This window comes from Mugil cephalus, chromosome 15 (genome assembly GCF_022458985.1).
Source record: "Mugil cephalus isolate CIBA_MC_2020 chromosome 15, CIBA_Mcephalus_1.1, whole genome shotgun sequence".
Classification (NCBI taxonomy): domain Eukaryota; kingdom Metazoa; phylum Chordata; class Actinopteri; order Mugiliformes; family Mugilidae; genus Mugil; species Mugil cephalus.
Genome location: NC_061784.1, coordinates 25227406 through 25242941, shown reverse-complemented (window position 1 = coordinate 25242941; position 15536 = coordinate 25227406). Strand labels below are relative to the sequence as shown.

Below are 15536 nucleotides of genomic sequence, written 5' to 3'. Positions count from 1 at the left end.
GACAGACATAGGACAAACAGATGTAGGACAGATAGATGTAGGACAGATGTAGGACAGATAGATATAGGACAGATAGATGTAGGACAGATGTAGGACAGACAGATGTAGGACAGATAGATATAGGACAGACAGATGTAGGACAGACAGAGATGCAGTGTTGTGCATGAACATGTTCATATTTTTGTGAACTGACGCAGTTTTGTTCAATCTGGAGGGAAAATAACCGCGTTCACCTTGTTCAAGGAAATTGAACCTTGTTGAGTTAAAGTGAAATTCATCCACGCGAAACTCTGAAAACCCGTCAGGACGTCCACCACATCACGGCTGAATATGACACGACACAGATAAAAATGGAAAACATGAATGACACCTGTTCAGTTTGGAGCCTATTAACTTAGTTAACATGGAAACAGTGAACTAGTTCTGGTTTAATGTGAACAGTAAATGTTCACGCCGTCGTCATGACGACGTAAGTCGAGCTGAATAAAATGAAGCAGAATCTCTGAATCTATTTATATATTAGAAGAAGCTCCAGAGAAGAAATGAGGAAGACGTTGAGTCACAGTTTGAACATTTTCTAACATTCAGCACTTTTGTGCTCAGGAAGCAGGACACACAGCGCCGTCTGTGGGCAGGGCTACGCTCTTCTTCTCTGTTCTCTCTAAACAGTCAGCAGAAGGTGTCCTGGGAAAAATATCTGGACCAAAACCAAACTCATCCCTGAACCCTCTCGTCCTCCAGCGTGAGAACCAGGCAGACGGACGTGTGATAGAAACCAGAACTGAAGTGACCAATAAAGATCCGGACTCATATCAAAGCAACAAGGAAAATGTTCCTGATGAAATATCAAAGCAGTTAAAGAACTGAAACCAATAATGCTTCATCACTATTCATCTTTATTCTCAATAATCCACATTGGAATCCAGGCTGAATCCTCTCAGACTTCATGCTTTCATCTGGAGGGAATGAACTCATGAAGGCACGAGAGGTTTTAATAAAGAGATTCAGCAGTTTATGTAAAAGCACTTTGTATAAAGAGAGTAATTACAGCTATACCTTCAGGATAATGCAGAGTACATGGAGAGTACGAGGAGCTAAATCTGACTCAGGACCAGTTTTACAGGGAGGTTAGTCAGACAGTACTGAGGGCTCAGCCTCTTCCTGGTGTTTGAAAACCTGTGGGTTGTTAAACCCTCTCAGTTGTCTGTCAGGCACATGGAGCCTTCACATGCAGCTCTCCTCCTCTTCCTCAAAGATGGCTGCCGAGCCGGACAGCTGAGGCCTGAAGGGCAACACAAACATTGTAGATAAACACAGTATATAAACATTGTGTATAAACATATTAACACAGTATATAAACATAGTATATAAACATATAAACACGGTATATAAACATAGTATATAAACATATAAACATAGTATATAAACATATAAACACAGTATATAAACATGGTATAAGATATAAAGATCATACATAAACATCGGATATAAACAATCGTACCTGACTGCGTCCAGCGCTAACCCACCGCTGCTCTCTACACTAACAGGGATGATGTAAGTGTTGTGGGAGGGGCCTGCCTCCACTGGCCCCGCCTCCAGAGGATTAACGTTCACCTGGAGGGCGGGGCTTCCTGAGACATAGAGAGTAGTTTTACTAGTGTGTGTGTATGTTTGTCTTTCCTTTTCAAGTTTTATACCATCAGATTGAGGACATTTGACATTTGTCATTACTTCTTTACGAGGCTGTTTAAGGGTTTAAATTCAGTTTGAGGGTAAAGGTACCATTACGTTAGGGTTAGGGTTAGGCGTTTAGTCTGGATGGTTAGGGCAGTTAGGGTCAGGGTTAGGCGTTTAGTTGGGATGGTTAGGGTTAGGCGTTTAGTCTGGATGGTTAGGGTAGTTAGGGTTAGGGTTAGGCGTTTAGTTGGGATAGGGTTAGGGTAGTTAGGGTTAGGGTTAGGGTTAGGCGTTTAGTTGGGATAGGGTTAGGGTAGTTAGGGTTTGGCGTTTAGTTGGGATGGTTAGGGTAGTTAGGGTTAGGGTTAGGCGTTTAGTTGGGATGGTTAGGGTAGTTAGGGTTAGGGTTAGGGTTAGGCGTTTAGTTGGGATGGTTAGGGTAGTTAGGGTTTGGCGTTTAGTTGGGATGGTTAGGGTTAGGGTTAGGGTTAGGGTTTGGCGTTTAGTTGGGATGGTTAGGGTTAGGCGTTTAGTTGGGATGGTTAGGGTAGTTAGGGTTAGGGTTAGGGTTAGGCGTTTAGTTGGGATAGGGTTAGGGTAGTTAGGGTTTGGCGTTTAGTTGGGATGGTTAGGGTAGTTAGGGTTAGGGTTAGGCGTTTAGTTGGGATGGTTAGGGTTAGGGTTAGGCGTTTAGTCTGGATGGTTAGGGTTAGGCGTTTAGTTGGGATGGTTAGGGTAGTTAGGGTTAGGGTTAGGGTTAGGCGTTTAGTTGGGATGGTAAGGTTAGGCGTTTAGTTGGGATGGTTAGGGTAGTTAGGGTTAGGGTTAGGGTTAGGCGTTTAGTTGGGATGGTTAGGGTTAGGCGTTTAGTTAGGGTTAGGGTTTAAGTGGTTAGGTTATGGTTAGGGATAGGGTTACGGTAGTTAGGGTTTGGCGTTTAGTTGGGATGGTTAAGGTAGTTAGGGCTAGGTGCTAGGAAATACATTATGCCAATGAGTGTCCTCACAAAGATAGCCATACAAACATTTGTGTGTGTGTTACCCTGTGTGTCATTGTGATCTTCCTCACTTCTGCATCGTACAACAGCTGCATGCTTTCCTTTAAGGAAGTCTTCTGTCAGCCGGGCGTAGTGCTGTCACACAACAACAACAATAACATAAACTGCAACAATGGCAACAACTTAAAGCAACATCAACTGTATAAATAACTACACAGTCTGGTCTATGAGCCTCCTCCCCTCTAGTCTGTGGGCGGAGCTCCTCCCCTCTAGTCTTTTGCCGGAGCTCCTCCCCTCTAGTCTGTGGGCGGAGCTCCTCCCCTCTAGTCTTTTGCCGGAGCTCCTCCCCTCTAGTCTGTGGGCGGAGCTCCTCCAGCTTTGACTCCATTGATCCAATCAGAAGCTTCTCCAGTGTCTCCAGGTTTCTTACATCCAGTGTTTTTAGTTCAGATCTTGTATTGATGATGTCAGAGTCTGAGTCTCCAGCTCGACCCAAACATTCTCTCTGGGGTTCAGGTCTGGACTCTGGTCTGGTCTCATGCTCCCTGAACCTCTTTCACTATCTGAGCCCCATGAATCCTGGTGGTGTCATCTTGGAATACGGAAGAAAAACTCCATGGATGGAAGAACCTGCTCCTTCAATGTATTCAGGGAGTCAGCTGACCTCACTTTTTTGTGTTACCTGTTTGTAGCTGTCACTCAACATGTTGCCCAGGGAGACGACCAATGAGGAGAACGAGGGTCTGGACTGAGGTTTGTCGGCCCAGCACTGCTTCATCAACTCATAACTGCAGAAAGAAAGCTAATATGTTAGCACTTGTTAGCATTAGCATGAGTGGTGTGGGTAGCGTGTGTGTTAGCATGTTAGCATTAGCATACATATCAAGAGGAGCATGTTCAGGTCTGGTCATTCTGTGTCCTCTCTTCAGAGCAGAATAAAACTCCTGTGTCATGGGGAGGTCCGGGTACGGACTACAACCTGGAACCAGAAAAGATGGTCTATGTGGATCTGGTCTATGTTCATCTGGTCTACTTGGATCTGGCCTAGGTGGATGTGGTCTGTTTTACCCAGAGAGAAGATCTCCCACAGTAAGACTCCATAGGACCAGACGTCGCTGTGGGAGCTGTAAATGTTCTGGAAGATGCTCTCAGGAGGCATCCACTTCACCGGCAGGAAGCTCTGGAACCAAACCAGCACCACAGATCAGCTGATCACATGACCATGAGCGCTGGCTCCATGAAGTTAAACTCGTTTACATGAAGTTAATTGAACTCGTTAACTCACGTTCCCTCTGGCCACGTAGTTCTGGTCCGTCTGAAGGTTTCGGGCTAAACCAAAGTCACAGACTTTCACCAGCTTCCCCTCAGAGACCAGGACGTTCCTCGCTGCCAGGTCTCTGTGGACACACTGAGGGACATGGTCAGGACCCAGTGAGGGACACAGGCAGGTCAGGAGCCAGTGAGGGACATGGACAGGTGTCCTACCTGTCTGGAGGACAGGAAGTCCATGGCCTGGGAGACCTGGAAGGAGAAGCTGAGGAGGTCGTGGAGACTCAGGACAGGAGACACCTCCTGCTGGTCTGACAGAGACATGAGTACAAGGGGACATGGACCAAGAAGACAAAAATTAAGACGTGGACACATGAGTGTCGGTGTCCTCTTTGTGTAAAATGATTTGGTTTGATTCCTTGTTGTTCATCACCTGCTTGACAGGAGGACGTCTCTGGGGACGCGGGTTCGATGTTGGTGTCTCTGAGCTCCTTCATGGTCACGTACTGAGCGCTCTCTTCTTTGGCCATGTCCATGTAGCCTCCGTCACTATCAGGGGGGACGAGAGACACTCAGTTAAGACAGACACAGAGACAGAGAGAAGTCAGTCTCAGGGGGACGGGTCACCTCCCGCTGTGGGCGTCGGCCTGGAGGAAAGTGTGTTTGTTCCTCTGCAGGAAGGTGGCCAGGTCCCCATGACGACAGAACTCAGTGATCACATAGACCGGACCTGGACGGGACAAGACTTTACTCAGGAATCAGGACTGAATCAGGATTGAATCAGGATTGAATCAGGATTTAATCTGGATTGAATCAGGACTGAAGTGTGAACCTCCTCGGGTGCAGGCTCCCAGCAGGTTGACCAGGTTCAGATGAGGACCAAGATGAATCAAGATCTTCAACTCTGACACCAGAGACTGAACCACATCACTCCTGGCTGCACAGAGGACAAGGACAGGGACACAGAGTGAGACAGTTTTTATGTCTCTGAGAGACAGGGACACAGGGGGACAGACAGGTCCTTACACTTCACCATCTTCACGGCCACTTTAGTTGTAGACCCAGGGTGGATCAGACCAGAAACTGTCGCCTCGACAACACGACCAAACGCACCTGAACCCAAAACCGGACCTGGAGCCAAAGAGGAGTTTTTAATAAAGAGTTAGTTCACCAGTGGATGGTGTTGCCAGTCAGTTGAGGTGTGTACCTAGTCTAGTTTAGGTGGTGTTACTAGTTCGTAGGTGTGTTACTAGTGAGGTGGTGTTACCTAGTTCTAGTTGTAGGTGGTGTTACCTAGTTGTAGGTGGTGTTACCTAGTTGTAGTTGTAGGTGGTGTTACCTAGTTGTAGGTGGTGTTACCTAGTTGTAGGTGGTGTTACCTAGTTCTAGTTGTAGGTGGTGTTACCTAGTTGTAGGTGGTGTTACCTAGTTGTAGGTGGTGTTACCTAGGTGGATGTGGTGTTACCTAGTTGTAGGTGGTGTTACCTAGTTGTAGGTGGTGTTGCCTAGTTCTAGTTGTAGGTGGTGTTACCTAGTTGTAGGTGGTGTTACCTAGTTCTAGTTGTAGGTGGTGTTACCTAGTTGTAGGTGGTGTTACCTAGGTGGATGTGGTGTTACCTAGTTGTAGGTGGTGTTACCTAGTTGTAGGTGGTGTTACCTAGTTCTAGTTGTAGGTGGTGTTACCTAGTTGTAGGTGGTGTTACCTAGGTGCATGTGGTGTTACCTAGTTGTAGGGGGTGTTACCTAGTTCTAGTTGTAGGTGGTGTTACCTAGTTGTAGGTGGTGTTACCTAGTTCTAGTTGTAGGTGGTGTTACCTAGTTGTAGTTGTAGGTGGTGTTACCTAGTTGTAGGTGTAGGTGGTGTTACCTAGTTCTAGTTGTAGGTGGTGTTACCTAGTTGTAGGTGGTGTTACCTAGGTGGATGTGGTGTTACCTAGTTGTAGTTGTAGGTGGTGTTACCTAGTTGTAGGTGGTGTTACCTAGTTCTAGTTGTAGGTGGTGTTACCTAGTTGTAGGTGGTGTTACCTAGGTGTAGGTGGTGTTACCTAGTTCTAGTTGTAGGTGGTGTTACCTAGTTGTAGGTGGTGTTACCTAGGTGGATGTGGTCCCGTGCCACCTCCCATGTGCTGCTGTAGACCAGGTGTTCAGGGTCCAGGTAACTGTACGTCCGTCCGTCAGGACTCACCGACTCAATCACCTTCCAACGAACTTCATAACGAGGTTTCTACAAACAGGAAGTGACATCACACTGGTAACGTGGATCCAGATCTGGTGTGAAACTGGAGTGACTGAATCCCAGATGAATGCAGACCTTTCTCCAGAGGGCGATGAGGATGATGAGGAAGATGACCGCAATCACGACCAGAACCAGAACTGCAGCCAAGACTACAACCTGAGACAGGAGAGCTGGAGACAGGAGGGAGACGTGTTTCTTTTTTATTTTTCAGGGTTAAAATGTTCCACAGTCTGAAAGCGTCGATGAACTCACAGCTGGAGAGAACTCTCAGGTCTCTGGCTCGACGTCCTGCAGAGTTTCTGGCTTCACAGCGAACGGCCGAGAATGAGCTGAGAGCCTGGAGAGTCAACACACTGTGGACCTGAACACACACACACACACACACACACACACACACATCAGTCCACCTCATCTTCTCTGATGTCATCAGCCTGATGATGTCACTGGTTACCTGGACGACGCCCCTCTCTTCGGTGACGTTTTCCTGCAGAGCCACGCCCTCCGAGGCTGCTGATAGGTTCCTCCAGCCGACTGTCAAGTTACTGCACCTGTCGCAGGTTAACACTGGTTACTATGGTAACATGGATACATCACAGCCTTTAACCCTCCAGGAACCAGGAACCATATGTGGTAACGTGGTTCCTGGTTCCTCTCAGTGAGGTTTAGTGTCATGTGGTTTTCATTGAGCCAATCAGAGAAGATCCAGGAAACATCCTCAGGTCTAATCAGGGTCTAATGTGGTCTACAAGGTCCCCCCTCTGATCTGGTTTATTAGGAACCATGAAGAAGAACAAGTGTCCTAATGTTTCTGATGTGATGATGTTGATGATGTTCTAATGTGACAAATACATGTTTACATTAGTTTAAGGACCAGGAACCAGATATGAGACCAGGAACCAGACATGAGACATTCATTCATGTGGATTTAACTCAGGAAAATGCTTAAAAAAATGAAACATTTCACAAAAGTAAAAAAAAGTCTTATGATAAAACTCTGATAAAACTCTAGGGTTGAAATTTAGAATCCACAAATATTTCCATAAGAGTTGTGTGAACTGTGCATGTCTTCACCTTTGTGAGCTGTGACAGGTGTACCAGGTGATGGAGGGGGGCGGAGCTCCCTCACCAATACACCTCACTACGTTTGTGCCGACCTCCGACAGGGATGTGATCCGAGGGGGTGCTACAAACACACACAGGTAACACACATCACACACACACACAGGTAACTACACACAGGTAAAAACACACCATACACACACAGGTAAACACACACACAGGTAATAAGTGGTGGCTGCTGGTTAAATTGTGGGGGGGGGCAGCTACATCATTTGAAGACAATAACTGAATTAACACTCAGTGAAAAGACACAGTCGCGTCTGTTTCTGACCTTTGACCTCCAGGTTGTAAACAACTTCCTCGTTGTCGTCTTCATTAAAGACCTTCAAGGTGTAACTTCCTGTCTGATCCATCTGCACTCGGACCAACGTCAGCGTGGTGACATACCTGCAATCAGTCAATCAATCAGTCAATCAGTCGATCAATCAGTCAATCAGTCAATCAGTCAATCAATCAATCAGTCAATCAGTCAATCAGTCAGTCAATCAGTCGATCAATCAGTCAATCAGTCAATCAGTCAATCAATCAATCAGTCAATCAGTCAATCAGTCAATCAGTGGGTGTGTGACCTCTGACCTACCTGCTGTCACTCAGGTGTCTGGTGTTGATGGAAGTGGTTACCGTGGCGATAGAGGTGGTTTCCGTAGCGATGGTCTGGTTCCCTCTGGTCCAGAGGAAGTTGGGGGGGGGGTAGGCGTCGGCCTCCACGCTGAAGGTCACGGTTTGATGGAGGAGGGACGACATGTTGGTTTCACCTGAGGGCCACAGGAAGACGTAACCCCTTTCTGAGGAGGAGGAGGAGGAGGAGGAGGAGGAGGGGGAGGAGGAGGAGGAGGAGGGAGGAGGAGGGAGGACGGAGGGGGGAGGAGGAGGAGGAGGAGGGGGAGGAGGAGGGGGAAAGGGGGAGGGGAGGAGAAGGGAGGGGAGGAGAGGAGGAGGAGGGGGAGGAGGAGGAGGGAGGAGGAGGGGAGGAGGAGGGGAGGAGGGGAGGAGGGGAGGAGGAGGAAGGAGGGGGGAGGGGGGGGGAGGAGGAGGGGGAGGAGGAGGGGGAAGGAGGGAGGGGGGGGAGAGGAGGAGGGGGGGAGGGGGAGGGGGGAGGAGGAGGAGGAGGAGGGGGAGGGAGGGGGAGGGAGGGGGGGCGGAGGAGGGGAGGAGGGAGGGGGAGGAGGGGAGGGAGGGGAGGGGGAGGGAGGAGGAGGGGGGAGAGGAGGGGGGGGGGAGGGGGGAGGAGGAGGGAGGAGGAGAGGAGGGGGAGGAGGAGGAGGAGGAGGAGGAGGAGAGGAGGGAGGAGGAGGGAGGGGAGGAGGAGGAGGGGAGGAGGGGAGGAGGGAGGGAGGGAGGAGGAGGAGGAGGAGGAGGAGGAGGAGGGAGGGAGGGGGAGTGGAGGGGATGAGGAGGGGAGGAGGAGGTGAGGAGAAGTGGGAGGAGGAGGAAGGAGGAGGGGGGGAGGAGGAGAGGGCGTGAGGGTGGGTGGAGGAGAGGGGAGGAGAAGGAGGAGGGGGAGGGGGGAGGAGGGAGGAGGTGAGTGGTGGGAGGGAGGTGGGAGGAGGAGGAGGGGGTGGAGGGGGGAGAGTGATGGAGTGGAGGGGAGGGAGGAGGAGGGGGAGGAGGAGGGAGGAGGGGGAGGAGGACAGTGGAGGCTGGTTTCATTCTAGTTAATTAACTAATTAATAAATAATAAACTTTGTGCAAATGAAACAATATTTCATCAGTGTCTCAGGACACTGTGTGTAGTGTATATTGTGTATATTGTGTAGTTGTGTGTAGTGTATATTGTGTAGTTGTGTAGTTGTGTGTAGTGTATATTGTGTAGTTGTGTGTAGTGTATATTGTGTAGTTGTGTGTAGTGTATATTGTGTATATTGTGTAGTTGTGTGTAGTTGTGTGTAGTGTATATTGTGTATATTGTGTAGTTGTGTGTAGTTGTGTGTAGTGTATATTGTGTAGTTGTGTGTAGTTGTGTGTAGTGTATATTGTGTAGTTGTGTGTAGTGTATATTGTGTATATTGTGTAGTTGTGTGTAGTTGTGTGTAGTGTATATTGTGTAGTTGTGTGTAGTGTATATTGTGTAGTTGTGTGTAGTTGTGTGTAGTGTATATTGTGTAGTTGTGTGTAGTGTATATTGTGTAGTTGTGTGTAGTTGTGTGTAGTGACCTAGGACCGTCACTGTCACGTTCTTCTTCAGTCTTCGTCCTCCCATCGTGTCCTCTACCTCACACACATACACACCTACAGGAAGAGACACACATGAGACACTACTGGAGACATGAGACACTAATGGAGACACGTGGACATACCTGAGTCTGACACCGTTGCTGTGGAGATGTTGACAAAGGAGCGAATGCGATTGGGTAGAAAATCTGTCAGAGGCTCCACCTCCTTTAGAGACAAAGAGACAGGTGGACAGACAGGTTGACAGACAGGTGGACAGACAGGTGGACAGGTAGACAGACAGACAGGCGGACAGGTGGACAGACAGGGGGACAGACAGTGGGACAGGTACCTGTCTCCGGGGGAAGTCCCAGGAGAAAAAGACGACATCGTTGTTGGACACGGTGCAGTTGACGGTGAGGACGTCCCCGACCTTCAACACCCGGCTGGAGACAGACATGTCCACGTCCATCTCCTTAGGGACTGAGACACAGGGACAGGTGTGAGGACGCGGACACAGGGACAGGTAGAGGAAGACAGGTGTGAGGACATCTTGTCTCACCCACTACACTGAAGACGTAGATGACCTGGGACTGGACCTCTTGTCCGTCCCCCGAGGCCACGCAGACGTAGGACGTGTCGTTGAGACGTCCCGTGAAGCCTCGTCCCGGCTCGAACCTCGTCCCCCCGACCCGCGTCATGGTGGGACGCTCGTACAGAGACACGTTGAGACGAGGGTCGGACACAACACAGGGGACAGTGTCCTCCTCCGTCTCCTTCATCACCACACCTGGACCCAAGGGGACAAACCATTCCTCTGGTCCTGAGGACACATGGACACATCAGAGACACGTGGACACATCAGAGACACGTGGAAAGACAGGTGCTACCTTGTCCCGGTATGAAGACATCGATGTCTCTCCTCTGGTCAGAGGACGTCTCCTCACAGGTGTATCTCCCAGAAAGTCTCCAGGAGACATTGAGGAGACTGAGAACGCTAGTGGAGCCCTGACTGTCCACGAAGACACCGTCCCCCAGAGTGTCCTCTGGTGTCCTCCACGTCACCTGGCTCCACCCAGAACACACCTGGGGACAGAGACATATCTGGGGACATTGGGGACATGTCTGGGGGACATCATTAGCCTTCATGCTTATTGTCCTTCACATGGACAATGAAGACATAATGGAGGACAGACTGAACCGGTCCACAGTGGCTTCACGTCCCCGGGAGGGGACAACACACTGGACCACTAAATACCCAGCGACCAGGAGGACAGAGGGGACACGAAGACCAGGTTTCAATGTCTCCTGTCACAGAAGACATGGTAGGAGACATGTGAGGGGACATGTCCAGTACTGACCACAGTGAAGTTGGAGTTCGAACTGAGAAGAACTTCAGAGTTTGAAGGAATCAGCTCCAGAGACACGTCCCCTTCAGGATGGACCAGGAAGACACCTGGAGACACACAGACAGACAGGGGGGACAGACAGGGGGACAGGTTACAGTCTAACTCTCATCAACTCATCAGCCCCAAACCTGTAACAGAGGAGGAGGAGGAGTCTATTAGAGGAGGAGGAGGAGTCTATTAGAGGAGGAGGAGGAGTGTATTAGAGGAGGAGGAGGAGTCTATTAGAGGAGGGGGAGGAGTCTATTAGAGGAGAAGGAGGAGTCTATTAGAGAAGGAGGAGGAGTCTATTAGAGGAGGAGGAGGAGTCTATTAGAGGAGGAGGAGGAGTCCATTACAGGAGGAGGAGTCTATTAGAGGAGGGGCAGGAGTCCATTAGAGGAGGAGGAGTCTATTAGAGGAGGGGGAGGAGTCTATTAGAGGAGGAGGAGGAGTCCATTACAGGAGGAGGAGTCTATTAGAGGACGGGGAGGAGTCCATTAGAGGAGGAGGAGTCTATTAGAGGACGGGGAGGAGTCCATTAGAGGAGGAGGAGTCTATTAAAAGCGGGGGAGGAGTCCATTAGAGGAGGAGGAGTCTATTAGAGGAGGAGGAGGAGTGTATTAGAGGAGGAGGAGGAGTCTATTAGAGGAGGGGGAGGAGTCTATTAGAGGAGAAGGAGGAGTCTATTAGAGAATGAGGAGGAGTCTATTAGAGGAGGAGGAGGAGTCTATTAGAGGAGGAGGAGGAGTCCATTACAGGAGGAGGAGTCTATTAGAGGAGGGGCAGGAGTCCATTAGAGGAGGAGGAGTCTATTAGAGGAGGGGGAGGAGTCTATTAGAGGAGGAGGAGGAGTCCATTACAGGAGGAGGAATCTATTAGAGGACGGGGAGGAGTCCATTAGAGGAGGAGGAGTCTATTAGAGGACGGGGAGGAGTCCATTAGAGGAGGAGGAGTCTATTAGAGGAGGGGGAGGAGTCCATTAGAGGAGGAGGAGTCTATTAAAAGCGGGGGAGGAGTCCATTAGAGGAGGAGGAGTCTATTAGAGGAGGGGGAGGAGTCTATTAGAGGAGGTAGAATGATTCACTTTGTTCTTAGTTTTATTAATTACAACTGAGACTCATTTAATATAAATGATGTTTATTTATATACGTTTAATATAAATAATATTTATATATACAATATTTATATAAATACATTTAATATAAATAATGTTTATTTATATAATATTTATATAAATACATTTAATATACATAATGTTTATTTATATACGTTTAATATAAATAATATTTATATAAATAAATTTAGTATAAATAATGCGGTTCCTAAACCAGACCAATCGTCCACCATCGTCTCCTTCATCTGTTTCCATCTCACATTAGTTATTTGAAACTATTGATGTTTGTCTTCCAGGTGGACAGAGACACACAGGTAGGTAGGGGGCGGGGCTAACACTCGCCTAGACAGACAGGTGGACAGACATCATTTCCTTTAGTTTCTCACCAAACAGCAGCAGCAGGTTCAAGCTTCCTGTCGGTCTGAAGGACGCCAACATGGCCGCCGATCCTGAAAGACACAACAACACAGAGGGTTTCAACAACAACAGCAACAACGACAATGACAACGACAACAACAGCAGCAACAGCAGCAACAGCAACAACAGCAACGACGACAACAACAGCAACAACAACAACAGCAACAGCAACAACAGCAACAACAACAACAGCTACAGCAACAACAACAACAGCAACAGCAACAACAGCAACAACAACAACAGCAACAGCAACAACAACAACAGCAACAGCAACAACAGCAACAACAACAACAACAACAGCAACAACGACAATGACAACGACAGCAACAGCAACAACAGCAACAACAACAACGACGACAACAACAGCAACAACAACAACAGCAACGACAACAACAGTGATAACGAAGCTCTCTGATTGGCTGCCTGGAGGCTGTGGAAACTCTCAGACAGGAATGTGTCCACGTCTGTTGGACACATCAAGTGAAAGACGAGTGAGACGTTGCAGCAGCTCTGGAGGACGTCCATGTCCAACATAGTATACGTCCAGAAGAGTGGAGGATGTCCAACAGTGTCTCCCCTGTAAAATGTCTTCACTGGTGGACATCCTCGTCTCTACCAACCGTCCAGACACTTTTTTTTTAAATTTTGAATATATTTCTTAGTTAAATACATAGAAGCAGTAGATCAGTGGACATGTGGACACTGGACCAATCACATCGTTGAACCCTTGGTCCTGAATGACTAACGTCTGTCCTAATGTGTCCAGCATGGACCAGTGTCCCCATTGGTTCCTGTGTCCTCCAGGGAAGGGTGAACCTGACGCTACGAGAGGTTCTCCAGGATCTGATCTGATTCTGTTCTGTTTGTTATATTTCTCTCTCTGCAGATTCAGAACCTTCTCTTTGAAGTTCAGCTGAGGACCCTGGACCTGATCCTGGACCTGACCCTGGACCTGACCCTGGACCTGATCCTGGACCTGATCCTGGACCTGGACCTGATCCTGGACCTGATCCTGGAGTCTAATCCTGGACCTGATCCTGGAGTCTGATCCTGAACCTGATCCTGATCCTGGACCTGACCCTGGACCTGATCCTGATCCTGGACCTGATCCTGGACCTGATCCTGGACCTGACCCTGGACCTGATCCTGATCCTGATCCTGGACCTGATCCTTGACCTGATCCTGACCCTGGACCTGATCCTGGACCTGATCCTGGACCTGATCCTGGACCTGGACCTGATCCTGATCCTGGACCTGATCCTGAACCTGATCCTGATCCTGATCCAGGACCTGATCCTGGACCTGATCCTGGACCTGACCCTGGACCTGATCCTGATCCTGGACCTGATCCTGGACCTGACTCCATTGTAATGTAAATAAACTCAAAGTTAACTCATTCATGTTAAAGAGTTAAACATGTTGCAGAGACTCGGGGGGGGGGGACATCTCCCTCGTCTTTCACTTGATGTGTCCAACAGACGTGGACACATCTCTGTCTGAGAGTTTCCACAGTGTCCAGGCAGCCAATCAGAGAGCTTCCCTGAGGACCTCAGCCAATCAGAGGCCTGGCTGCTGCTGAATGAAGAGGAATGTGAGTCGACCACCGAAGAAGAAAATAAACAGGAAGGTATTTCCTGTGGGCAGCAGCTCTCAGCCAATCACAGCTCAGAAACTACAAACAACATGGAGTCTGTTCCACATCTGAGCTCTGAGCCTCAGCAGCTTAGACATGTGTCCAGAATCTGGTCTCAGGAACCAGGACCAGGACCAGAACCAGAACCCTTAACAGACCAGCTCACCTGTTGGTCACGCCTCCATGTTGAAGTGCTGTGGCCTGATTGGCTGAGACCAGATGATTGACAGATTGACTTCTGACCTTCAGGAGACAAAAACACAAATGGATCAGAGAAGGATGTCCTCCTCCCGTCCTCCCTCCTGTCCTCCCGTCCTCCTCCCGTCCTCCTGTCCTCCCTCCTGTCCTCCTCCCGTCCTTCTCCTGTCCTCCTGTCCTCATGTCCTCCCTCCCGTCCTCCTATCCTCCTGTCCTCCCTGCTGTCCTCCTCCCTGCTGTCCTCCTCCCGTCCTCCTGTCCTCCCTCCTGTCCTCCTCCCGTCCTCCTCCTGTCCTCATGTCCTCCCTCCCGTCCTCCTCCGGTCCTCCTGTCCTCCTGTCCTCCCTGCTGTCCTCCTCCCGTCCTCCTCCTGTCCTCCTGTCCTCCCTCCTGTCCTCCTCCTGTCCTCCTCCCGTCCTCCCTCCTTGTCCTCCTCCTGTCCTCCTCCTGTCCCCTCCGTCTCCTCCTCCTGTCTCCCTCCTGTCCTCCTCGTCCTCTCCTGTCCTCCTGTCTCTCCCTGTCTCTCATCTCCTCCTGTCCTCCTCCGTCCTCCTGTCTCCTCCCTGTCTCTCCGTCTCCTGTTTCCCCCTCCTGTTCCTCCTCCTGTCTCCTGTCCTCCTGTCCTCCTCTGATTCTCCTCCTCTGGTTCTCCTCCTCTGATTCTCCTCCTCTGGTTCTCCTCCTCTGATTCTCCTCCTCTGATTCTCCTCTGATTCTCCTCCTCTGATTCTCCTCCTCTGATTCTCCTCCTCTGGTTCTCCTCCTCTGATTCTCCTCCTCTGATTCTCCTCTTCCTTGAGTTCTCCTTTCCTCTGATTCTCCTCCTCTGGTTCTCCTCTTCAGACTGAGTTCATTCCAGACGAATGACGAATGGAAACAAACTGACTCAGAAGGAGAGAGAGAACCGTCTGTTTTCAATCTGTCTCTCTCCTCCCTCCCTCCCTCTCCCTCTCTCTCTCTAACAGACCCTCTATGTCTCTCTCTCTCTCTCCCCCAACAGGAAGTGGAGCTCAGACTCAGATTTATTAGTTTGTGGAGAGAGAGAGAGAGAGAGAGAGAGAGAGAGAGAGACTGAATAGATTAAAGTGAGAGTTGATTAGAGATGACGCGATGGACGATTCAACTCAACTCTATTTTATTTCTATAGCGTCAATAACAACACAAATCGTCTCAAGACTCTTTACAAAAACTGTCCTGAAAGCTGAAACCCTCAGAGCAGCCTGAAGGAAAAACTTCCTTAACAGGATGAAACCTGGACCAGAACCAGAACCAGAACCAGCTCATATGGAGGAACCATCTGTCTAAGACCAGCCTCGTAGAAACAGAGGAGACAGAGA

At 49.2% G+C, this 15536-nt stretch overlaps 1 protein-coding gene across 1 annotated transcript; it reads right to left on the bottom strand.

Moving 5' to 3' along the window:
* Nucleotides 1-876: 876 nt before the first annotated feature.
* LOC125021590 (platelet-derived growth factor receptor beta-like) lies at nt 877-14305 on the bottom strand. Its single transcript, XM_047607710.1, has 27 exons — nt 14168-14305; nt 12338-12400; nt 10811-10905; nt 10340-10535; nt 10012-10272; nt 9802-9932; nt 9596-9677; nt 9453-9527; nt 7879-8083; nt 7570-7685; nt 7251-7362; nt 6631-6727; nt 6432-6540; nt 6255-6349; nt 6035-6167; nt 4970-5074; nt 4776-4880; nt 4571-4673; nt 4377-4492; nt 4160-4254; nt 3960-4082; nt 3743-3854; nt 3554-3653; nt 3357-3462; nt 2719-2809; nt 1502-1631; nt 877-1282 (listed from the first exon to the last, which is right to left on the bottom strand). Exons 2-27 carry the CDS (start codon nt 12387-12389, stop codon nt 1225-1227), a joined length of 3003 nt encoding a protein of 1000 aa, XP_047463666.1. The 5' UTR covers nt 12390-12400; nt 14168-14305; the 3' UTR covers nt 877-1224.
* Nucleotides 14306-15536: the final 1231 nt, after the last annotated feature.

Excerpts from the sequence above, each read along its gene's own strand:
- LOC125021590 (XM_047607710.1), bottom strand. The coding sequence starts at position 12,389 with ATGTTGGCGTCCTTCAGACCGACAGGAAGCTTGAACCTGCTGCTGCTG. Across the intron at positions 10,273-10,339 it reads TGTCTTCATACCGGGACAAG|GACCAGAGGAATGGTTTGTC; the intron begins GTAGCACCTGTC and ends ATGTGTCCTCAG. Across the intron at positions 8,084-9,452 it reads CGTGACAGTGACGGTCCTAG|AAAGGGGTTACGTCTTCCTG; the intron begins GTCACTACACAC and ends CCTCCTCCTCAG.